The sequence below is a fragment of the Coccomyxa subellipsoidea genome, assembly GCF_000258705.1.
Source record: "Coccomyxa subellipsoidea C-169, whole genome shotgun sequence".
Classification (NCBI taxonomy): domain Eukaryota; kingdom Viridiplantae; phylum Chlorophyta; class Trebouxiophyceae; family Coccomyxaceae; genus Coccomyxa; species Coccomyxa subellipsoidea.
Window position 1 is genome coordinate 1,876,801 of NW_005178036.1, and position 23,452 is coordinate 1,900,252.

Consider the following 23,452-nt stretch of genomic DNA (forward strand, 5'->3'; position numbering starts at 1 on the left):
TAGCCCTCACTTGAGAGGCATCGCCTTATGATCTGATGCAGATTCAAATTAAGTTGGTGGCAAGAGTCTAGTCATTGTACCCTGCTCCTTTCTGTTTTCTCATTTTGCATGCAAAGCACCCTCTGTCGCATACCTGTTGTGTTCAAACACAGCGTCCAAGGCCGACAGTCTTTTGTGCCAAATTCCTGCCCAGCTATGCATGCATGTCAGATCATTATTGATCCACTTTTGGCGCTGGCACTGCAACAATCACACGCTGCAACAGCAGTGCTGATGCTCTTGTGCAAGCTGGCTGCACCTTTTACCAGCTAGTCCTGGCCATAACCACCAAAACCCCTTATTGGCATGCTCCCTATTCCCTTCTCAAAACACTTTGCTCAAGACAACCTGCCAAGGGACGGCTTCAATGGTCTTGGCAGCCGCATGAAATAGACACCTTAAAAAAAAGGGAAGGCTTCGGGCCTATATCATGCCGCCTTGGCAGCAGCACAAGGGCTGTGCTGTGAGGGTTTATTCCCTGGCCATCAAGCTCCAATGCAAGCGACAGCTGCTCACTGACTCGTGTACCCATATTTGGCGCCAGGCAGCCCAGCTTGTGAAATTGCGCCAGAGGCAACTTGTGCGGCTGCTCAGTAGGGATTGAACTTGTCTTAGTCCCTGTGTGAGCATCTCCTGCTCAGAAATCCCGGCTGCTTGATCGCGCTTATTGCTGCCTGGTACAAAGCGCGCGCCACCGTATTGTGCCTCTTACTAAAAGGTGACTCAGCTGTAGTCACGTGCTCTTGAGGCCTGGCACTCCCCGAGAGAGGGTGCAGTGATAGGCTCTGCGATGAAACACGTTCTTGCTTGCGTCCCGTAATCAAATCTGGTGCTCCAATTGAGCTGTGATGCAAAACCGGGCTTGACTCCTAGAAGAGACCCTTGCGGCCGCCACTGGCATGCAGCGTCACCTGCAGCCACAACGTCATCCTTGAACCATTGCTTGATGTCTGCACTCTCTTTGCAGAACACTTGTAGACAGCATTCCTCCCTTGACCCTATCCAACAATGACCTCATCACGGTGCTCCAAGCTCGGAATCTGAGGAGACACAAATTGAACATGCTGAGATACTGAAATACAAGCGCACAGAAAGCCAGAAATTAAGGATGGCACACAGCAGATGATGAGATTGTCACCTTCCGCTGCAGCAGGGCCTGCTCAATCCAGGCGGCGCGGCCGGAGGCGGTGAGAGGGAACGCCATGTCAGACGCGCCCTCGCTCAGCAGCCGCTTATGCTCTGCCGGCGCCTGTTCCGAGGCATCCCTGCCAAAGAGGCTGTAGTGGTGCTCACCAAAGTACTCGTCCACTGCATAGTGATGCTCCCTGCCCTTGCCCTGCGGTTGCCACGATTCCCCTTCAGGGTCAGGATTGAAGGTGTATAATGCCGACTGATCTGAAGCTGTGCAGTCATTTTTGGCTTATTATTGTTTGCTTTTTCAGCATGTTTGCACAGAGCTGTGGCTGTTGATACGCTCAGAAAGATTGCACTGCAAGATGAGACTGACTTATTCTGGGACAAGAAGTCCTTGGAGCATTTGCATCCTACCAATTGCAGGAGCATATCATGCACAAAACAATAAGCAAATCCACACAAAGAGAGTGCGGCATGCGTGGGCGCATGTGCACAGATGGCGGGCAGGTGTGCTGACCTGGAAGGTATAGTCATCGGCCAGGAAGAGCGGGTGGCTGGGGTCGTTGATGGCATCGCCAGCCAGCATGCGGTTGTACGTCTCACCAACCACGCCCTGCACACAAATGAAAAGATTAAATCTCACGGTCCGCATGATGGTGTCGGTAGAATAGTCCCTGACCTTCCAAAGCACGCAATGAGATGCGTGTCAGCTCTGCGTGGCTCAGATTGTGCTGCCTCCTCCATGCTCACTCAATCCTGGAAGACTGAAAGCATGCCAGCGCCATCGGATATTGGTCTCTGTATCAGCTATACAGTGCAGCACTGTTTTGCATTTACTGCTTTCGTTGCAGGGCACATTGCACGAACAATATGGGATCAACTTGACCCTTCACATTTGGCACTTATGAGCTACAAATTGGGCATCTTGCAGGGTTGTAAAAGCTCTCACCTGCATCTGGTTGCCGTGGGGTGGGCCGAGGAGGGCGGTGTCAAAGTTGAGGTAGGCCGGCTGCTTCACTCCGCCCTCGTCCTCGGTGCCGGCAGGCGTCAACCACACAATCAGCTCCAGCAGCTCTGCACCCATGAAATACATTCCCTCATCTCTGCCTAAATCCCACTCGAGTCAAGGCACCAGCCATTTCTTTCTGCCCATGCCACAGTGTATCCATGACGCCGTTGCCTCCAGCAGGCACCAAGGTGCGTCACACATCAGATTACCTTGTTCAAGAGATTCCTACTTCTTCGCAGTATAGGTAACAAATCAGACTATTGGTCTTCTACGGTGGCGTAGTATCTGCAGGCACTGAGAGGGGCACTGACAGGATGACCAGGCTGTTCATCGGCATGCCCAAAGCTGCAAATTGCCTTGGGTCTGCAAGGAAGGAATGGAAAGGGACACAAGAAAGGGAGTGGCGCACCAGTGGTGATAGTGACAGCGTTGCCGAGGCCCTCGTGGTGCAGCTGCCACAGCACGAGCATCTCTCCGCGCTCCACATAGGGAATCACCTCAACCTCGTTCTCAAACACATCCATCACCAGCTCCTCGCCATCCACGCTCACTGCGCAGCAGGGCCGGCAGATCACAATCTCGTCATCAGTATTCCCCCTCCCTTCTTGGCGCTCTTACTTCTTTGTCTCTCCGTCTCGTGATCTATTGTTAATTTGAATCCTACACCTACTGTGGCATGTGCGGTCTTGCACCAGCTTCTTCTGCATGTGCTGTGGCATGCGCCTTCAAAACTTACTGCCTCATGAGCAGGGTGATCTGTTTTGTGCACAGATTGGGGCATCCCACAGGTAGAACAGCTGGCCTGAGAGGCTGAACATCAGCCCTTGCATGGGCTGAGTGCGCCAGGATTTCTTCTCCGGCAGTCGAGTGATCACTTAATTAAAGAAGTGAATGGTATTGCTCTCTAGGAAGCAGTTTGCTAAGCATAGGAGTCTGGCGCACCTGTGAGGTTGCCCTCGGGTGAGATTTCAACGATGACCTGGTGGTCCTTGTACTGGAAGCCGATGCCCTCCATGTACGTTCCATTGTGGTCCCACATGACTCCCACCTTGAGCTTGGTCGACACCTGCAAGCCCCAATGCATTCTGTCAGACTTGCAGTTGACTGACCCACAAGAGCCCAGTACTGTCTGTCATGTTTGTAAATTGACTGAGTGCCACCAATGACACTTGAAGAAGCCAGCAAGGTACAACACATTCAGCAAACAGCAGGCAAAGAAGTGGAGGTTCTTCACGCCATGCAACGACCAATTTAGGTCTTGTTGACTTTCTGGATCCACTGCGCTGATGCATCAAAGGTCTGGCTTGCCCAACAAAGGTGATCTCTCAGGGACATCCGTCTGCGCACCTTGTGATGCCTTTCAGAGATGATGCTGTAGTAGGTATTGGGCACACCCATGAACTCGAATGGGCGGCCGTCAAATCCCGTCATGATCGGATCTGCAGCAACACAGCCACACTCAAGCTCAGCACAAAACGCCTCCAACACTGCAAATCATGCACCGGCCCAGCATGCAAAGACGTCTTTGTTTAAAAAAAGCTACTTCTCGAAAGCAGGGGGCATCAGCACTGGGATTTCCAGCCTGTCCTAAAATGTACCGTAAAAATGGAAGAGTTGCCCAAGAGGCCTTTCTCTCCTGGTAGACCCTTATGGTTTTCACACAAACAAGGAAGGTGGCCGTGGTAATAGCAGAGGAATTGGCGGGAAATAAAGTGGATGCAGCGCTCACCCCCTTGGCCTCCTGCTGTCGGACCGCCACCCGTGCTGCCGCCTGCCGTACCGCCTGTGCAAATCAAAATGCTAATCAGCCAATGATTAACGTATGGAGAGGATTCAGCAGTGCGTGCATGTGAAAGTGTCATTGACTAAGTGCCCCGCAAGGCCCAGAAATGGAATACAGTGCGGGTCACCAGTGAGTTGAGCCTCTCTTTAGAGCTTGGAAGACAGCAGGAGCTATACTACTGTTCAGGACCACGTCAAAAATTGAGAAGCTAGGAAGCCAGGGATCTGTGACGAGCGGAAGTGCAGCAGCAGGTGTGGGGCGAGAGCTTGCCTGGGACGGTGACTGTTTGTGGCCGGGCGACGCTCGCTTGGCCACCTGGGAAAGAAGGCGATCAGATGATCAGCGTGCATGCAGCGTGATCAAGGCCAACGCAATCAGATTGTTTAGTTGACACACTAGGGCCCCCAACGCCGCGCTTACGAGATTGATTGGGGCGACATGTAGAGATTGCTAACCAAACAAAATGTTCTGCTGTGTCTATCAATCATCACCGATGCCGATAAGTATCGCAAATTCAGCATGCCATAAAGCATCCGCCCAGCTACACCCAGGCTGCTTGTCCTACGTCGATGCCGCTGGTCCGATCACGAGCTTACGAGCACAGACATTCGCATACATCATCAGGATTGCTCTATCTTCACCTCTCACACTCGTAAATGTTCCCCCAAGAGAAGTTGCGCCTCCTCCACCGCCTCCTCCACCGCCTCCACCGCCTGATCCTCCTCCATTGCCCCCGTTGTTGCCTCCATTGTTGCCGCCACTAGGAGTCGTGGGCGTGGTGGGTACAGTAGGGATCTTTCCACCAGCAGCGACGTAGTCCGCAGTGCTTCCTTGGCCGTATCCAACTAGCTGAGTCTGTCCAGAGTTGCTACTGTATCCACTGGAGTAGCCACCGGAATAGCCACCGAAAATACTGTCCTTTGAGCCCTCGGACTCGCCCCACGCAATAGCTCCCCGTTGCTGACAAAGGAGTGCAATGAGTATCAAGGCCAGCGCTCTGTGAGTTCTAGAGGCCACCATGACGTGCTGGCACAAAATTGCCGCTCTGATGCGTTTCCTTGATCGGTACGTCTCAGGCGCGTCAGACCTAATCAAGTCGCAAGGAAGTCCCTCCCGATCGATATCCTGCAAATGAGCGGTGTGTTCAGACAGCGTCGGGCTCAGACTATATCTGGCGCGCTCACTGCCCCTGCTTTGCCTCGATGCACCTCCTTTTGGGCCGATCTATTCTGATCAACTTGATCGTTTGTCACCCGCCTGTCCACCTCACCGTGACGCATGAAAGCTCTCTCATGGGTTACTAACTCTACAACAGGCCAGGAGGCTGGGTCGAAACGTTTCCGAGTGTAGCGAGCAAGGCAAACATGCCTCACAGCCCAAAGGATGTCATGGTGCCAGCAGTGAAGCGGCACATGCATGCAATGTGTACGCGTACTGCGCACTCCGGATCCGCATGCATGCAAAAACTCCGAAAGTGACTCAGTACTGCAGTGCTTTATTGGACATAGGAGACCGCTGCAACTTTGATTCGCTCAACGAATTTCGTTGTGTAATTCCCTTTTGCATTCTGACTATGACTGTTCACTCTGGAAGATTCACCCTATGGAGGAGCATCATATCTCAAGTCGACGTTTGCCCTGTCTAATTGCATGCATGCGCACCACCGGGAGTTGCCAGATGCAAATCCAATCCTTGAACAACTGTGAAAGCATGGTAGGGGTGCCGCTGCGGCGGCAAATTTGCCTGACTGAGTAGCCGTCTGGACACAGCTTCTTTCAACACTGGCAGCAAGCACCGAACAACAGTGAAATCATCGTCAAGTCAGCAAAACAATAAGCCTTCCAGATTCCTAAAGGCCCCGCTCCAGAATTATTACTCCTTAGGAAAATCACACAGACAGCTCAGCATCTTCAAGATGCCATCTTGTGCTCATTTCCTGGCTGTTGTGCACCATTCGCGAGCATTCTGGAAGAGTTTCAGCCAAGGGCTGGGCCCGTCTGGCTGCAGGCCAACATCCTTGGGGTACCTGCATGCGCGGAACACAGCCGTCAAGACTCACACGCATGCACCAATTAAAAGAAAAAATTCTAAAACACCGACAGGCCCATGCCCTTCACATGCATGACAATGCTACTGCATCATCTTGGATCTGCTCAGGAGCCTTCAACCACCAATGAAAAGGTCACTTCCTCGATTTTGCAAGTTGCATTGTCATACAAAGCCGAATGAGAAAGTGCTCTACAGCACTGATAGTATGCCAAGCAGCTGTGCAGCTGTGCAGATAAACACGTGAAGGAGCCTTCACAAAAGGACGTCAAACACAGCTCAACGACAGTCCTCTGCTTGTTCCGCAGCTCTTGGCAATGGACAATATCTGATCATTGCCACAAGGGCACACCAGGGGTTTTGCCACGTGAGGAAGCAGCGCTCCGGGTGCGGCATGAGCGCCAGGTGGCGGCCGTCCGGTGATGTCAGCGCGGCAATGCCGTCGGGTGAACCGTTGGGGTTGAAAGGGTAGGCCTCCGTGGTTGCCCCTGACGCGTCACAATACCTGCGGCCGATCACAGTAGTGCATCATTTCATGTGCGCCAGGAACTCAGACACTGGAACAGTGCGCCCACAGGAGCTGCTCGACCCAGTAAGGTCGTGCAGCTCCTTGGATCAATGCTAGAAGCATGATGGTTGCAGGCCAACGAGGCCGCTCCTGCCCACAAATTCGTTTGTAATGGCCGGCTTATGGGGATGTTGCAGAGGAGTCAAGCAGATTGAGTAGCGCAATGGTTGGCAGCTTGTGCAGTGGTGAGCTCAGGTTATGGGTGGTGACAATTGTCGTCAAGGCTTCTGTGAGACTTGGTGGATCTCGCCATTCCGACGAACGAGACAATCATCATCGCTCACCGCTGCCAAGGGACTAGCAACAACTCTGCTGACTCCTACAACTAACAAATGACTCTAACGACTACTACGTCTACTAATTTTTCTAACTTCGTTGGCTGTGACTGCTTCGCGACCATGGCATGCATGCACAGCTCCTAAGAATGCATCAGCAGTCAATTACAGATGCTCTGATGCATGAAAGTAGCGGTCCAACGAGGCTGTCTCTGTCCCCTTACTGTCTACTACTGGCCAATTTGTTTGTAACAGCTGGCACACGTGCAATGGACATCATGCACCATGGCATGCATGCATGCAAAGTCACTGAAAAGGGCGGGAAGAAAAGAGAACGGCACCTGATGGGGGCCAGCCCCTGCTGCAGCACGCTGGCGCGCACGGCGTCGTCTGGGAATTTGGCCTGCCCCTCCCCATGCGCGCACCAGATGCCCACTACGGACCCCTCCATGCCCTGCACCCGCCACCTCCTCTTTTGACTATGTGTCGTTCTATAAGTTAGCTTCCCTCAATTCATCACGGCTTTCCTTGTTCCTGCTCAGTCTCAACTCCAAAGGCTCTATTTGGTAACAAGAAGCAGTATTGCATGCAGCTTCGATGCAGGAAATACTCCAGCAGGCTGCCCAACCAGAGCTCTCCGTCCTTCAGCAGAACAACATATGGTACAACATCTGCCATCTGCTGCACAAGGAAAACTTGCATTCTCCAGAAAGGTGCACTCTTGCTCTTTTCTGACAGCTTTGATGTGATTCTATGATACACGGTCCAAGTGGGGCAGAAGAGAGTCGGGTAATGTAGATAATAGTGGAGACTGCCTACAAGGATCACAATCAAGCAATCCTGTCACAGATCAGGGGAGCTGCCAAGCATAGAGTACAGCGGAGAGGGGGTGACCAGAGTTAGGTAAAGGCAAGGAGAAGTGGGCACTGCCCACAATCGTGCAATCCTGTCACAGATCAGGGCAGCTGCAAAACATAGAGTACAGCAGAGAGGGGCGCGCCTTGAGGAGGATGGAGGGGGATGGCTCGATCCGCACGGTGGCCCAGCGGCACTCAAAGCGGCCGCTGGCGTTGTGCACAAAGCGCGGCTGGCGGGTGTCGGGCAGGTCACCCCCCGGGATCCACCCCAGCAGCGCCATCAGCTGGCACCCGTTGCACACACCCAGGCTGAACGAGTCCGGCCTGCCAGGACAATGTTTCGAGGCTCAGTACAACAGTTGAACCCTGCGCAGATCTTGTCATGTGCGCTTTCACATGACAAGGATCAAGCCTATCTGAACGCTGCATATGCTTGAACTACAGTAAATCACAGTAAATCAGGCACAATGAGTAACTATGTCCCAGATCTGATCGAGTGATAGATGGAAATCGCAGCAGTCCCAGCAAGAATGCAAAACCCACATCAGGTTCAGCAAAGCTTCTCAGATTAGAATTTAGCAAGGTGCTTCCTTAAACAATGGCAAGAAAGCTGGGGATGTGCATTCACATCTGTCGCTTCATTGAGATGGCTCTTGGAACATCATGTGCACTTAAATCCCCAGTGTCTTTGCCGCTGTTTGACGCAAAGGCAATAGGCATCTGCCTCAACCCACTAATACACCTTCCGCAAGTGCTGCCTACAGCTAGAGCCTCTTCAAGGGCTGCCGGCACCCGCAGTGGGCACGACGCCATTCCACTAGGATGTTCTACTGATCCAAATTCATTGACCCTGAAGAAGTCCAGGCAACTGAGATATCAACCTATAAACTCAGTGAGACCTAAAGCAAATTTAATATCAGTTGGATGGCTAAATGAGCAATGCGAGGGCGCACCTGTCGTAGAAGGCTTGGAACTGGGCCCAGAGGCGGCTGTTGCGGCGGATGGTGCCGGCCCATCCCTTGGCCGAGTCTAGGACGTCCGCGTAGCTGAAGCCACCCACAAATACAATGCCGGCAAAGCTGTCGAGAGATGCGCGGCCGGCCAGCAGGTCGCTCATTGTTATATCCCACGGCTCCATGCCTGCCGCGTGCACCGCCGCCGCCATCTCGCGATCCCCGTTGCTCCCCTCCTCCCTGCACGGCAAGGCATGTGGACTTTTACAACAGTCGCAGGAATCAGCAGAAAACAACAATGACGCCTGCAGGTTCGCAAGTTGAACGCCTTCCTTGTCCAGCAGAACAGGCAAGAAGGAGCCCTTAGATTGCAATGCTTGTCCGTCAGAGGTCCTTCTTGCCACTTCATGACTCTTCTGACCAGCCAACAAGCAGCCGCAATGAACAAAGCATTCCCAGCCGGGTTGCTAGATACATTGGAGAAGTAAGCATCCAGCCCTCTTGGCTTCTTGAATACCTGAAAGAGCCATGGGACAAGGCAAATGCATCGGCGCATTCAAAAAGCACCAGAGCCACATGGAAACATTCATGAGCCAAAGCACAGCGCAACAGTCGGGAGTTTCCTGTAAGAGCACTCGTTCAGGAGTGCAGCAAAGCAAGGTGCACCTGAGGATGGCGACGCGTGGCTTGTCGGCTGCGCTGAGGGCCTCTTCGGGCGTCCAGGTGGGCGTGTAGGGCAGCGTCCATGCAGGCGCCTCCCGCGCCGCGAGTCCTCTGCGCTCGGCTTCCACGGTCTCCTCCGCCGCCTGTTCCCTCTCCAGCCGGAACCCTGTCGCCTCCCACACGTCCCGCAGCGCCGCCACGTCACCTAGTGTGAGCACACCCGCCAGATCAGGCAGAGCCATAATTGCGCATTTGGTGGCAGCAATAAATCAGCCCGCGATCCAAGCCCGGTACTTTTGTTACCACATGCCTTTGGACCATTGCAAAATTATTCTGACCCATGCGAGCTCGGTCCGAAACGGTGGTGGCAAACTGCCTCACGCACACAGTGTGCATTGTTCGGTAACTCACCTACAAATGATATGGGAGTTTTTTCTTACGTGGCAGGTCTAGTCTGGCTTGGCATTACCTTGGTCTTTAGATACTTGAGGCCGGATCATCCATGGATGCATGTGCCATATTCTTCCAATTGACTTGGCATATGTTCCCATGAACCCCTCCGCCACAACACCTTCTCCAATGAAGGAGGAGTTCTCTGTCTGAGTGCAAACAAAGTCGGCAAAGCAGCGCACCGGAGATGCTGGGCTCTCCCCCGACGCTGATCGACACGGCGCGGTCGGCGGCCACCGACCCTACGGCAACGGCCGACAATCCGCGCGCCGCGTACGCCGCCTGCACGGCCTCCTCGTCCTCGGGAGCTACCTCCAGCACTAAGCCCAGCTCCTCTGCAAACAGCGCTCCCAACGCGCCTGTGCTGTCCTGCTCCGGCTTTGGCAGGTCCACCTGACCGCAAAAAATAGGTTGTCCCTCAGTATCAACGAAATTCCTTGCCTTGTTATGCACTGTCAAAGGCATGGCTGAGACTTGCGTGGTCGGCGCACAAGACTCGCGGCCGCGGCAGTCAACCATGCATAGAGGGATGCCTTTGAGAGCAAAATAGACACTGTTCTCTTGTTAATCATAGGCTGCCACGGTTGATTGTCTCGCAGCACCTACCAGAGGGTGACACGTATCTGGGCGGGAGCACAGATACCTGCCTGGGGAGAAGCACAGACACCTTTCTGGACAGAAGGGGCTCACAGTAAGTGCAGATGCTTGTCTGGGCAGAAGTGCATGCAGAAGGGGCGCACCGTGAGGCCGACATTGCCGGAGAAGCCCATTTCCAGCAGCGCGACGGCAATACCGCCGTCGCTGATGTCATGCCCGGCGCTGATCTTCCGCTGGCGCAGCAGCTCCTGCGTGGCCTCCCACGCGCCCTTCAGCGCCGCCGGCGCCACGTCCGGCACCTCGTCGCCAATCTGCGGCCGAGCGCACGCCCATCTCAGCAATGTGTGAGTGAATGGGAGCATTGGTCCGTGTGGATCACGCACTACAGGGAAGCAAAGCCAGGTCGATCTTGTCGGCAGGAGTGACACACGAGATGTGGTCACAACATGTAAAATGTGAATGCCCATTCAGATTGGCATGCACTCCGAGATCTATTATCACAAGACCTCTGGATCACTGTCTCCGAGTTCACCCACTAGTGTCGAAAGGCACGGCACGTAAACACAGAAACAGCTATTAAGCAGCGTTATGGAGAAAGTAGTAAGTATGCATGCAGTGCTGAGTGCGTGGCAGTGAAGACAACAACGCAGGGCTGCTCCACTCTATGGTTAAGGACGCTGTTGCAGGCGTGCCATTGGCAATTTGTGATGGGAGGATGTACTGTACCTGGCTGTATGCATGAGCGAGGGCGGATCCACCCAGGCGCTTGCGGCCGCCGGAGAGGTCCACCCAAAGCAGCCGGCCGCTTCCCGGCAGCTTCAGGTCAGGCGTCACCGTCAGCGTTATGTCTGGGCAGGCCACGTACGCGCTGATCACCAGATTCCCTGGCGCCTTTACCACCTGCACGCATTTTTTGTAGTGAAGCACTACCTGTAAATGCTGCCGGCCATGCTCACCATGATAATATATTGCTCTTCCTGCAAGTCCTCTTACCTTTGTATCGATGCACTTTATAGCAGCCATTTCATAATCGACGTGATCAAGGAAGAAAAGGAATAAAGCAAGATACTCTCTGGCAAACAAAGGCAGGGAAGAGGACAAACCTCGCCCCCAGCGCCGGCAGCCATAGAGAGGGAGTCCTTGCCGCCGTCGCAGGCAAGGCCAAGCTCGATCATGGCATCGCGCAGCGCCGCGGCCGCGTCGTACATTGCCGCGCCCTCGTGCTCCATCTTGGCCGCATACCTGTGGCGCGAGTGTCTCATCTGCTGACCTCACATGCTGATGCTGCTGCTTCCAAAGCGCTGCTGCTGCCTCATGCTGCTTGTAATCTCCAAGATACACCAATAATGTCATGCAAGAGATAGGAATCCAAGCCCAGTTGGTAGACTATCCTGGCAAATACCTTGCTACCTTTGTTGCCCAGGCTTGATCAAAGCCACTGTCCGCAAAAGATAATAGAAGGCTTTCAGCATCTGCACGGAGCTCTGGTGAAGACCACATGGCACGAACAGGATGGGTTGACAGGAGCTGAGTGGCAGGGAGCGCACATCCAGTTGACGGAGGCCTTGACATCGGCGAGGCCGGTGGCGGCGGCCCAGATGAGGTTAGTCACGGCTTCTCCGAGTGCCATGCGCGCCATTGCAGCCGGGTCGATTAGGCCTTTGAGCGGCTGCTCTCCAATGGACGTGGCGGCCCCTGTAAGCCCCTGGTGGCTCTGCGCCATCACCGCCACGTCTGCCACCGGCAGCTGCAGCGGTCCGCAGCACTGCTGCTGCGCCACCAGCCCTGCGCAGACAACAGCGCTCAGCATATTGAGCTTATTGAGACGTACAAGACCTCCATTCATTGGGCCAACAACTGACCCATCGGCCCTGCGCAGTTCCAACGCTGGCACTTGTAAACGCTCTAAGCCCTGCAAAATCAAGAGAGTTTGACAGGCGTGGATTAAAGAATCTCAGTCCCTTTCATTTTCAGAATTAAACACTGTACTTTGCAAAACTTCTCTCCTGGAGCCAACCACGACCAGCACCTGACTCTGCAAGCAAGTAGCTATGGCGCTACTGCCATTCCCAGGACCATGAAAGTCACAAAATCAGAATGAATGGCAGTGCCCTGCATGCATGTCAACCCTGGGGTGGCGCTCTGGCAACACCCGCTGCTGAGAGGAGCAATCACAGGACAGGATGATTCTAAATCTCTCGGTCAGAATAAAACAAGCGGTGCCCCACCTGTGACGCAGCGATCGACTTTGGTGGTGAGGAAGCGCTTGGAAGCGACGGCCGGCAGGCGCAGAACGCGATCAAGCGCCTGTTCAGGCGTCGCCGTGCTGGGTAGATCCAGCGGGTGGGTCGCCTCCGCCCGCCGGGTGAACTCAAATGTCTTCTGAGGCATGTCTCCCAACACCTGCGCAACGCATCAGTTGGGAGCATATCCCATGGGGAACTTTCACACGGAAAGAAACAAACACTCCGCAAAAGCCGCATCAGCTCAATCAAAACCTCTGTGGGCAGGTCAAGTGCTTGGTGTCCCTCAAAAGTCCAACAGCTCCAGTGGCATCAGCTAGAAAGAAGGAAAATCTCAGCACCTCCTGGAATTCCCCTCTGCCATATCCTTCCAGCCCAGATGTGGACTTCAGGAACAGGAAGGAAATGAAGGAGGTGATCCAGGCAATGTCAGAAGCCCTCCTGTAGAGCTCATGACAAAAGAGCTGCAAAGGTTGTGCACGTCATGCAGAGGCTCTGAAAAGACTCAACGGAGTCCGGTCGCGATTTTTCATGCTGCACGCCTTCATCGCGTTTAAAGACGACAATAAATATGCAGGCTGCGCTCATGTCATGCCCTAGTTTACATGGCTAGAAAGGTCTGCGCACCTTTTCCAGATCCAAGTCAACAGGGGTGGGTGAGTCTGGCGGCGCATGCTTGTCCACCAGTGTGATTCGGCCGCTGCCACTGATGCTGCCGATAATCTGCAGCCCAGCACAAAGAGATCACGACCTGCAAGTACATTGCTGCAGCCCCTGCCATAGCATCATCACATTGCTGCGTATCCCATGTCAAACAATTCCTAACTCCTGCCTTTTAGATCAGCCAGCTATGCAATCAGACAACGTTTGTGAATTGGGGCTTCTGAAGAACGCTGTGCAGGCCACCTGGTCGGGATACCTTGTCTACCTATCTCTACCAGGAGGCATGGACTGAACTCATCAGGAGCCCCCTAAGTACCGGTGGCACTTGAAGCACCAGGCCGCCATCTGAGTGGTGGCTAAGTGCAGAGTAATCTTCTGACTGTGTTCTGTGAATCAACACAGCTTGCTTCCGTCAGTCAGAGGTGTTAGTCCCTTCACAATGGTGTTGGAAACCTGTGCAATTCAAAAATGCACATGCTTTGCAGGATTGGATTCTATGAGCGGTGGTGCATGGCTTCCACCATCTGGCCATGCACCACCAATGGTGCTGGTGAGTTCTTTACCTGCAGGATACAGCGTTCGCGCGCTGCCACTGCTTCAAGAAGGCCACGGTCGCCCGGCTTGATGAGCAGGCAGTCGTTCTCCTGGTACTCGGCGCCCCAGATCTCCAGCACGCTCATCGTGTCGTCGCCCAGCGCTATCGAGCGCACGTCGATCGTCGCGCCCAGCGGGTAGATGATCTCCTTCACCTACACTCCACAATAGGCTCTCAGCCGTCCTCCACTCTAATAACAGCATGCATGCCTGTGTGACAGGGCCCAGACAAGCAAGAAACACTCACCCACAGATGCAATGCAGCAATTTCTGAGCGTTTGACGCTGATACCCCTCATACAAAAAAACCAGCACAACACAGCCGCTTCTGACCTTGTAATTGAGCAGCTTGCAACAAAAAAGAGAATGGCTGCTGCCAGGTTCTGCGCAGGTCGAGTGAGGAGCTGCAAGCTTGAGCGCTGCACAGTGCGATGCTAAGGGAGCAAGGAAGGAAAGGAACCGCACCACGTTGCAGTTGCCGCCGGCGCCCTGGTCGTGAATCTGCTGGATGGGGTTGCGGCCGCCCATCTCTACGCACGCGCGCACAACCCGCCACAATTTCTGCGCCATCTCAGCATCGCCCCTCTGCACACAGCCGCACTCCCCTCGATTACAGGGTGTAAGGACCCCCGGCTAGCGGGGGCCGGTATAAATACTGAGCACCGTGCCCATGCTTAATTGGGTCTTACTTGGATCTGGCGAGTCCAACAAGGGGTAGGATGGTAAAAGCTGTAGCTTGTCTGCAGACGCACCTTACCTTTTGGCGGCAAAGGCGTGTCTGATTAATAATAAAAAATGGTGCAGGTCACCTGCACGGCGTTGAAGTCCAGGTCAGCACGGTTGGAGCCGGAGGGAACGCTGGAAGCCGCGCCGCCGCCCATGCCGATGCGGTAGGCGGGGCCGCCAATCTTCACGATGAGCATGCCCAGCTCCGGGTCGTTCTTGTGCAGGTGCGAGTGGTCTATCTGGCCCAGGCCCGCACTGCCACATAGGGGAAACAGGTCAGTCCCCTCTCCATATGCACAATAGACACATTGGAGCTGTACTCGTCAGCTTTCAGCCGCCGTCGAAGCGTGCTGGACTAAGCGCACTGGAAATCCCCGCACAGATATTGTACTCAAGTGCCGTGCCTTTCCCATGAGGAGACATGCTGCACCCATCTGAATAAACCTTTACAGCACAAGTGCAGTGAGTGAACTGTCAGTGAAGATGAAAGCTGGTACACCGCCCCACCTGAACATGATGGGCTTGATCCACTCGCGGCGCTCGCCCGAGGGCATGCGCAGCCCAAACGTGCGCGTGTAGCCGGCAATCAGCGGCTCGCCAAACTTGTTGCCGTAGTCCGACGCGCCGTTGCTAGCGTCTATTAGAATCTACACATTCCACAAATGCACACAAATTTCTCACCACGGTCCTCTCAGTGAGAATGCTCTGACGCCGGGTTGTCACTTCTGCGGTCATTTACAAGTCAAGCATTGAGCAGCACTGAGGCTGGACATCCCGATTCAAGCACTCTCTCAGAGTGGAGAAGCACAGGTGGGTGGGTGAGTGTTATCACAAAGCAGGACAGCACCTGCAGGGGAGATGCCAGGCTCTCGGGGTACTCAAAGGAGAGGTCCTCGCCGGGCAGCGGAGTTCCCTCTATGTTCAGATTGCCCACACAGTAGCCGGCCGTGCCAGCGCCCATGATTGAGCCAATCCCCGTCGCGTGAGTGTCGCGCATACGCCCACCGGCCCCCGTCTCCGCACCTGCGCGCACATGCCGGCAACATGCTGAGAACTGCTGACATACTCCTGAGACTCACGTTGCCAGCTCTGCCGCCCTTCACAGGTTTTCTGCTGGTCCCTTCCATTCCATGTAGCACAGCAGATTCGCCAAACAAACCCGTTCAGAATTTCCTTTGCCAAAGTGCTGAGCCACATGGCACGGAAGGACGCTAAGCTAACCCTGCATTCAAAACAAAACGGCAAATATTGAAACAAAAATCTCCGAGGTGCATGCCTGGGTAGGGTGCGACGGCGCAGGGGAAGTTGTGGGTCTCGGCAGTGAGGAGCAGGTCCCAGTCACGCTCCTGGGGCGCCAATGCGCTCGGAGCGCCGCATGCCAGCGGCAGCATCGGCTGCACCGGACCGCCCCTGCATACAGGCCACACCAGTACTGTTAGGACTCCCTCCCTAAGGAGTCACTTACTTATGAGTCTACTTGGTCTAGGAGTCTCCTTAGGAGTCTACTTAAGGAGTCACCATACGCTTGCTGGAGGCTTTGCTGCAGGCTTTCTAGTGCATGCAGTACAGATTTGTTTGCCTCGTGACAGCAAGCAACAAGCTGTTTTTAAACTTGCCATGCATGCCCAGCGCAAGCATGATGCTCTTCTCAAAGTTTTGCCCCACACACAAGGCAGTGGCTCAGGGCAAGAGACAAGCTAAGTGCAGGAGGCTGACCGGATGGCGGAGGAGTTGTCCTTGAAGCCGATGACGGAGTTGTTGGGGTTGGCCTTCAGCGTCGCCTTGACCATCTGCATCAATGTCTCCGGCGCTGCCTGCCCATCCAGCACCAGCTGCGCCCCGAAGAACCAGTGCCGGCTGCACTCATACGCATACAACTACACATGTTAGTAGCGCACTCATCACACCCTCGTGTGCTGTGAGAAGCTGTGTGCTGTGAGAAGCTTGTGGTCTGCATGTCATGCATCCCAACACTCTGAGGTGTTGTGTTGCAACTCCAGCTACCCAGGCTGCACGTGCTCTGAAGAAGGGATTATGGCATTCCAGCAGAGCCCTTACTTGGTTCGCAGTTGCACCATGCAGCATAGGGGACATTTGCACGCCTTTCTTTGTCAGATTGGCCCTGCATTGCATACTTGTTCCTGACTCGGGATCTGACATCCGCATGCGCGGCGTTTTGAGGAGAGTGAGCTGGACTTGAATTGTCACGCTCTGACGCAAGTTGAACTTCTGCCCATCTCTTGTCTTTCAAACGTCAAAGTGACTGAGTGCCCCTTAGACCGAGCCAGGCCTGTCTTCGCATACCTTATGTATACCATGCAATAGGGTGCCCCAACCAGAGGTCAGACTGGCCTTCAGGGTCCAGAGGATTACACAAAGTAAACAGTCTCAGGGGGTCATTGATACGTTTAAGTAGCCATGAATGCACCTGAGCTTGCTCTTGCCCTGTAATATATTTAGATGGCTGTCTGTCAAGGCAGCTGTACATGTACAGCTTGGACGGTTTGAAGGGGGGTTCTGCTGCAAGGAGCAGCCATGCCCACCTGTGCTCGCTATTGCTCTGCGCGATGTCAAAAAGCTCGACGTTGGTGGGGTCGCGCTTCATTTCTTCCTGGAACATGCGTGTGTAGTAGGCCAGGTCCTGCTCATCAAAGGCCAAACCTAGCTCCTCATTGATCGCCTCCAGCGCCGCGCGCCCCTTCTCCAGTACAGGGATTGTGAAAACGGGCCCCGGGGTCACCGAGGTGGTGAAGGACCGTAGCGGCTCGAGGTACACCTGCTCCGTCATGCGGTCATGCACCTGCAGGCGCATCCATGCTACTTGTCAGCAAATCTCCGCCAGAGCACTCCTCGATTTCTTCCCCTCTGTCCCGTGCTGCCATCTCCTGCCCTGCCCTGTAAACCCCGAGCCATCAGGTGATGGTCCAGGCAATGCATCTTGTAACAAAAAATGCCCAGTAGGGATGCAGGAGGACGCCTGCATCAGTCCATGGGGTCAGTGAAACAAGATCTAATGCCGAAAACGTTGCAAACTTTCAAACAATGGATGCAAATTCTTAAAGTGGGCAGAGAGGTTGGGCGGCGGCTGACCAGGGCAGAGAAGGCGGCGAGCGTGTCGGGGCTGAGGGATGAGCGCGAGCGCAGCAGGTAGCGCCGTGAGACCTCCAGGCGGGAAACTGCGTTCAGTCCACAGGAGCGGCAGATGGACACCGCATTGGTCGACCAGGCAGACTGGAAGCTCATCCTTGGCCCCACCTGCGAGATCACAAAGCACAGTTTATCAGTGAAAGATCTGAGCAGGGTGAGCGGATGTACTTTGCCTACTGCATGTGTGCGCTACCGGAAGGACAACAGTGCTGCACAGCTTGGTGCTTCTGAAGAGAAATATGTCTACCTGTGCAAGCGTGAGGTATGCAGCAATTTAGTCCTAGGAGAGCTGATCATGGCAAGCTGGCCACTGTGATGATCAGGGATACAAAGGCTCTCTTGCAGCAGTCAACAGCCAGGCATGATCAGGTCACATCTACAGCTTTTGGAGTGATGGGGAAGGGTAGGAACCTCCAAGACTGTGCCATTCCCCTCCTGCAGCCTGCTGTCCGGTGTGAGCAGCTCCGGCTCATAGGTCTCCCGCAACAGCCTGGCATGCATATGAGTCAGCACGAGTAAATAGGCCCACACAATTCATCTCAGAATTGGGGCAGGGTGGTGGGTTTTTTACTAACATACGCCCAGGTGCACCCAATGTTGGGATACATGTTTTTCGTGTATGATGTTGTCAATCACAGCGCTGAGGACACACCAGGTGAGCGTGGCAGCCTGATCCTCTGTCAATGGCTCCTTGAGGGCCACATTGAAGCACTGCACCAGAAGAGGACTGCATTAGCCCTTGACACACGTGCTCCATCAAGCAGGAAAAAAGCAGAGACGCTGAAAGAGCACACAGGCATGTGCTTCCCTTAAAAAACAGTCGAGCATTTTCAAGAGCGCACCAGCTCAGTGTCAATGCTCTCGATGTCAGATGACACCTTCTGCTGCACCTGCATATATACGCCACAGATTGCTCAGCCCACTTTGCACAATCGAGCTTCTTTGAGCACGCCTGCTACAGTATCTGTGCAACCCCTTCCTCTGGAAGGTTCTCCCCATGCTCCAAAGAACATGGACATATGCAGAATTCTGTTGCTGGACCCCAGTATCACCCTTCCGGTCACGCTTGCAGTAGTGAATGCTCACCTTGCGTATGAGCGTCTTGGTGGCTGAGGCTGACAGGCCAGGGGACCTGTACAGCTGCACCACCTCCTTGTCCTGCTGCAGCGCTCCCTCTGGCGCCAGGGCTGCCTGCACCAGCACAAAGTGCCCCACCTTTGAAACCACGAGTACATCTAGAGTGATCCATTGAGAGCTAAGCCTGACTTCGTGAAGATGCATTCATGAAGATGCATTCAGGATGCTTGACAGGGCTTCCAGGAATGCAAGTGCTGCAAAGAAAGAAACGGGGTAGGAAATGCTGTCACCTGCTTTGGTGCTGTGCTGACGTTGCAGACAGACAGATGTCCCCTGCCTCTGCCATGCCATGCGGCTGCACCAAACAACGAGGATGTGAGACTGGATCAAATCTGACTCCCATGAGCCAGACGGCAGCGTGAATACATCTGCAAAATGAGCGCGCACCTGTGCCTGCTGAAGCCTTGTGCAATATTGACTGGTGCTTCGCCTGCAGGAAACTACTAAGGCGCTTGCCAATGGCATCTCTGCATCACGAGGAGCAAGGTATGTTAGTAATAATTCCGAAAGGGGGATGTTGCTTTCTGCTGGATTGCCTGGCATATTCGAGCTTGTAATCGCGTGCATCAAAGGCAAGCCAAGGCTCAATATCGATGTTTTAGGGGTGTCTAAGGTTGTCACAGACTATAGAACCGGAGTATGCAGCCAGTATTGCACCAAACAGAAACAGAACAAGTGATGGGATATCAATATTGCTGCACGAATTGAGGCAAAACATATCATCAGAAACTTTACTTACGTTATGACTCGGCTTCCTATTGACACACCCCTGCATCGCAGCGGTGATGCGCTACAGGACACCTCCATCAACGACCAGCAGCCTCTACTGTGCTAGCGATTAACAATACGAGACTGCCAACATTGGCAATGTTTGGACCTCTGAACTTCAATGGATGTATCGAACACTTGGGAATTTTACTCCAGGATACAAGCCGAAATTGTTGCACGCACTAGTTTTGCATGGCTGTTGGGAGCGTCGTTGAGTATCGACCCTGAATTTCGAAATTTCCTAGGGGTTTAGATGAAGAAGCTTTCCGACACAGAATTTTTCCTTCCTGTAGCAATTCTGACACTAATCAAGCCCTGCTATATCAAAGCGGGCGATGTTTGAAACATAGAGTGGACTCAAGGTTCTGTTTGCAGCGTGCAGCAGTACTGGATCCCTGTTGGACACCTAGATCGTCAGTATGTGCTTCCCGAATTGACTTGCGTCGATCGATTCCGAATCCTGCATTCCAGAAGCAACTCTTGAAACTGGCCGTGCCGCGTGGCATGGGCGCCAGTCTCTGCAAGATCGCTGAGACCGCCTTTAATCTGCTACCAAGAAACCTGCAGAATTTTGCTCGAAGCAGATTACCAAGAGCCACCATTCCTAGGCAAGCAGCAACGCCCAGCGGTAAGTCAATGCTCAGAACCAAGAATAGATCGTGTCGACTTGCGTCAAGTAACGCTAAGCTAATTACTATGATTGACCTGTACTTCCTGTTTGCCTGTGGCCAGGCTTCTTTAATGCACTGGATGTCATCATTCAAAGTTCTCAATTAGGCGAGATAAAAGTTAGTCACTGTGCTTCACAGGGCTAGCGCTGCCCTCCCCTGTGCACGCCACCCTCACTCCAGCAGAGCTAGGCGATGGCCAAATCATCGTCATCGGGGACGTGCATGGCTGCCCTGTGGAGCTGAACGCACTCCTGGACAAGTAAAAAACTTCCCTCCACATGCAGCCAGCTTCTTGGTGACCCAGAAAATGGCCTCCCTGCAGGCATTGCTAGCCTCTCAAAGCCTGTCTGTGCGCACTGCACAACAAGAGATACCATTTCCTTTCTCTTCCTCCCACCTCTTTCGTTGAGTGTGCAAATGATCATGATCATGTGAGCATGCAATCGTGCAGGTGCAAATTCCAGCAGGGGTCAGACAAGGTTGTCTTTGTGGGCGACCTAGTCAACAAAGGCGAGCAGTCTGCAGAGGTACGCACCCTCAGCCAAACACGTGCATGCCAAGTACACAGCACTCCACAATCTCTCAGTCACAAAGGAATTTGTGTCTCCTCTGTCTGACATTACAAGGAGATACAAGGATCTTCTCATGTGCACATCACAGGCCCTGTCAGGCACATGCAGAGCTTTCTGAGTCATATTTTTTACATATTCTTATCACTATCGTTATCGATACTTCTATTTCTGCGGGGGCCCAAGGTACAGCTGTGAAGGTGAAGGCCTGCAGGTGAAGGCTGCCACATACATCACCCTTTGCAACCTCGTCAGATCCAAACAAGACTCCATCAACCGTGACCACGGTGTTCAGTGTTTATACCATCCCCCATCAATAATACAAGGCTCTGTTTTTCATAAAAAGGACATAAAAGCTGACGGTTATGTGCATTTGGACAGGCGGTGCACCTCGCGCGGCAGATTGGCGGCATCTCAGTGCGAGGCAACCACGATGAGATGGCCCTGGAGCGCTATGAGATGTGGAAGAAGTGTGGCAGGCTCGACGTGAGCGCCCCAACCCCTATAAAATCCCAACACAAATCTCTCATATGATCAGCTCTTCAAGCCGCTGCACCGAGAATCCAAGGCCTTGCACCAAGTACCTTAGTACTGTGGCCGCCCTGAGCCAGAATGCCGGCAGTCTGCAAGATCGCTCTTGAACACGTGCTCACAGGGGGGTGTCCTGGTGAGCATTGTACAGAGCACTGTTTCTCATTGTTGGCGCTTAGGCACAGGTTGCTTGCCACATGGCAATCATTGTGCTGCTGAGCTTAGATTTTGTGACCATGTTTCAGCCGAAGTACACGTACCGCGAGCAATTGTCTGCCAGAGGACAATCATTGTGCGGCTGTGTAGCTTACCTGTTGTATGTGCGCCACAGACAAGGTTGAGTACTTGTTCTGTACATCCGAGCTTACATGGAGCCTGTGCGCCCCAGTCAATGTATCACAATATGGAGCAAGTATATGCCGCTGAGCTGGCATGTTTTTGTGTCCCCCGCAGCCAAAGTACAAGTACCTGGAGCAGTTTAGCGAGGAGGATGTGGAGTACTTTCGGCAGATGCCCTTCAGCCTGAGCATCCCCAGCCACGGCGTGCTGGTGGTGCATGCCGGCATCGTCCCTGGAACGCCCCTGGAAGACCAGCTCCTGGATGACCTCATCAATGTGAGCGCATCATCACCGCCACCTGTCATGTCTCGGTATAGACATTGCACTGCAGAAGATTTTGTGAGGTCCCATCTTCAACTTCCTTCATGTCTGGCTGCAGTTTATACACCTGTCGCCAGGACTGGTCAGCTGTAGGGGCATACATTGAAGGATATTTGTGTGGAAGTACAACATTGAGCCACAAGCCAGCCTGATCCCAGGCTTGACTGGCTGCAGTGTACGCACCTGTGGTCAGGACAGGAAAGATCAGCTGTAGAGGCATCCCTTCAAGTGACAATTGTGCAGCCTTAGTCACAAGCCTGGCACAAGTCACCCCAATTTCAGGCATGCATAGGCTGCGAGTCTGTTTGCTGCAGGCACATTTGCGGAATGCAAGCTTTTGACAGCAAGGTGTTGAATGGTGGTGCAGATGCGGCACGTGGGGGCAGAGGGCGGTGCGAATCGGTACAAGGCACTGCCCAAGTTCCCACGCAGCGCTGGGCAGCCCTGGGCCAACATCTACAACGGGCCCCAGCACGTCATCTTCGGCCACCACGCGCGCAGGCGCCTGCAGGTGCCGGCACATGCCTGCCCCCCCCTTCTCCACTTAAATGACTGGAAGCGCTTCAGTGACTCATTGGCATTGCAGTCATTCCCAAGACAAGGGATCCCTTGTGCCAGATGCAGAGCTGTTGCAGTCTCTTCAGAGGACGCCTCGATGCTGTTCCTGTGTGCCTGGGACTATCAACATATTATGCAGCCCACTCAATTCTATTCCTGACCTGCCCTCCTATCATGCTTCTGATGAGCAGCCATGCATGCCTGATAAGTAAACCACATTCTCTTAGAAAGCTCTCAGATCAATTTGGACTAACCCAATCAAGTGTCTTCTGTGCAGCCCTGCCGCTTCGCGACAGGCATCGACACCGGGTGTGTGCTGGGCGATCAGCTGACTGCAGTGGTGCTACCCCCGGTGAGCAAGCTTCGCAGCATGGGCGTTGCTTCACCCCCAACAGGGAGCGTCACCATGGAGTCCATTGGAGGGCAGCTGGTGTCTGTGCGAGCAAAGCGCTGCTACAAAGCAGAGGACAATGACTAACGATTCAGCCTTGTGAAGTCTGGTTGAAGCACTGTTGTAATACTAGTGTACGAGTGCTACAAAGTAGAGGACAATGATCGATGATTCAGCATCGTGAAGACTGGTTGAAGAATTATTGTACGAGTGCCCCTTTGCTGCGATGTGTTGCAGCTGCATTGAAGAGCTGACAAGAAAGAAAGTTGAGGATCCAATGTTCAGCACTTGTTGACATGCCCAAAGAAAGCATTGCGAAATGCCGACACATGCTCTCTGACAACCAAGTCTGTAGAGTGCATTCCACTCCTTCAATTTCCTTACAAGATCTTAGCATCAGCCTGTGCATGAGAGACTACCA

At 53.7% G+C, this 23,452-nt stretch overlaps 3 protein-coding genes across 3 annotated transcripts; 1 reads left to right on the plus strand and 2 right to left on the minus strand.

The window, feature by feature from the left end:
• Nucleotides 1-908: 908 nt before the first annotated feature.
• Nucleotides 909-4,985, minus strand: COCSUDRAFT_41876 (hypothetical protein; the record flags this gene model as incomplete). The annotated part of the gene is made up of 8 exons (XM_005648202.1): nt 909-950; nt 1,178-1,375; nt 1,691-1,786; nt 2,123-2,247; nt 2,592-2,732; nt 3,125-3,248; nt 3,530-3,621; nt 4,607-4,985. 8 exons carry the CDS (start codon nt 4,983-4,985, stop codon nt 909-911), a joined length of 1,197 nt encoding a protein of 398 aa, XP_005648259.1.
• A 909-nt stretch (nt 4,986-5,894) lies between these two features.
• Nucleotides 5,895-19,348, minus strand: COCSUDRAFT_53438 (AIR synthase-related protein; the record flags this gene model as incomplete). The annotated part of the gene is made up of 27 exons (XM_005648203.1): nt 5,895-5,991; nt 6,364-6,516; nt 7,196-7,308; nt 7,855-8,035; nt 8,665-8,904; nt 9,331-9,532; nt 9,960-10,170; nt 10,518-10,685; nt 11,101-11,274; nt 11,478-11,616; nt 11,922-12,159; nt 12,603-12,777; nt 13,245-13,340; nt 13,844-14,029; nt 14,339-14,458; nt 14,683-14,854; nt 15,107-15,246; nt 15,447-15,622; nt 15,876-16,009; nt 16,316-16,456; nt 17,143-17,399; nt 17,690-17,854; nt 18,158-18,236; nt 18,399-18,457; nt 18,589-18,636; nt 18,833-18,937; nt 19,271-19,348. The coding sequence occupies 27 exons, from the start codon at nt 19,346-19,348 to the stop codon at nt 5,895-5,897; spliced, it is 4,047 nt and encodes a 1,348-aa protein (XP_005648260.1).
• An 807-nt stretch (nt 19,349-20,155) lies between these two features.
• On the plus strand, nt 20,156-23,118 carry COCSUDRAFT_66067 (Metallo-dependent phosphatase; the record flags this gene model as incomplete). Its single annotated transcript, XM_005648204.1, has 7 exons — nt 20,156-20,279; nt 20,461-20,581; nt 20,774-20,849; nt 21,273-21,377; nt 21,876-22,037; nt 22,450-22,593; nt 22,918-23,118. 7 exons carry the CDS (start codon nt 20,156-20,158, stop codon nt 23,116-23,118), a joined length of 933 nt encoding a protein of 310 aa, XP_005648261.1.
• Nucleotides 23,119-23,452: the final 334 nt, after the last annotated feature.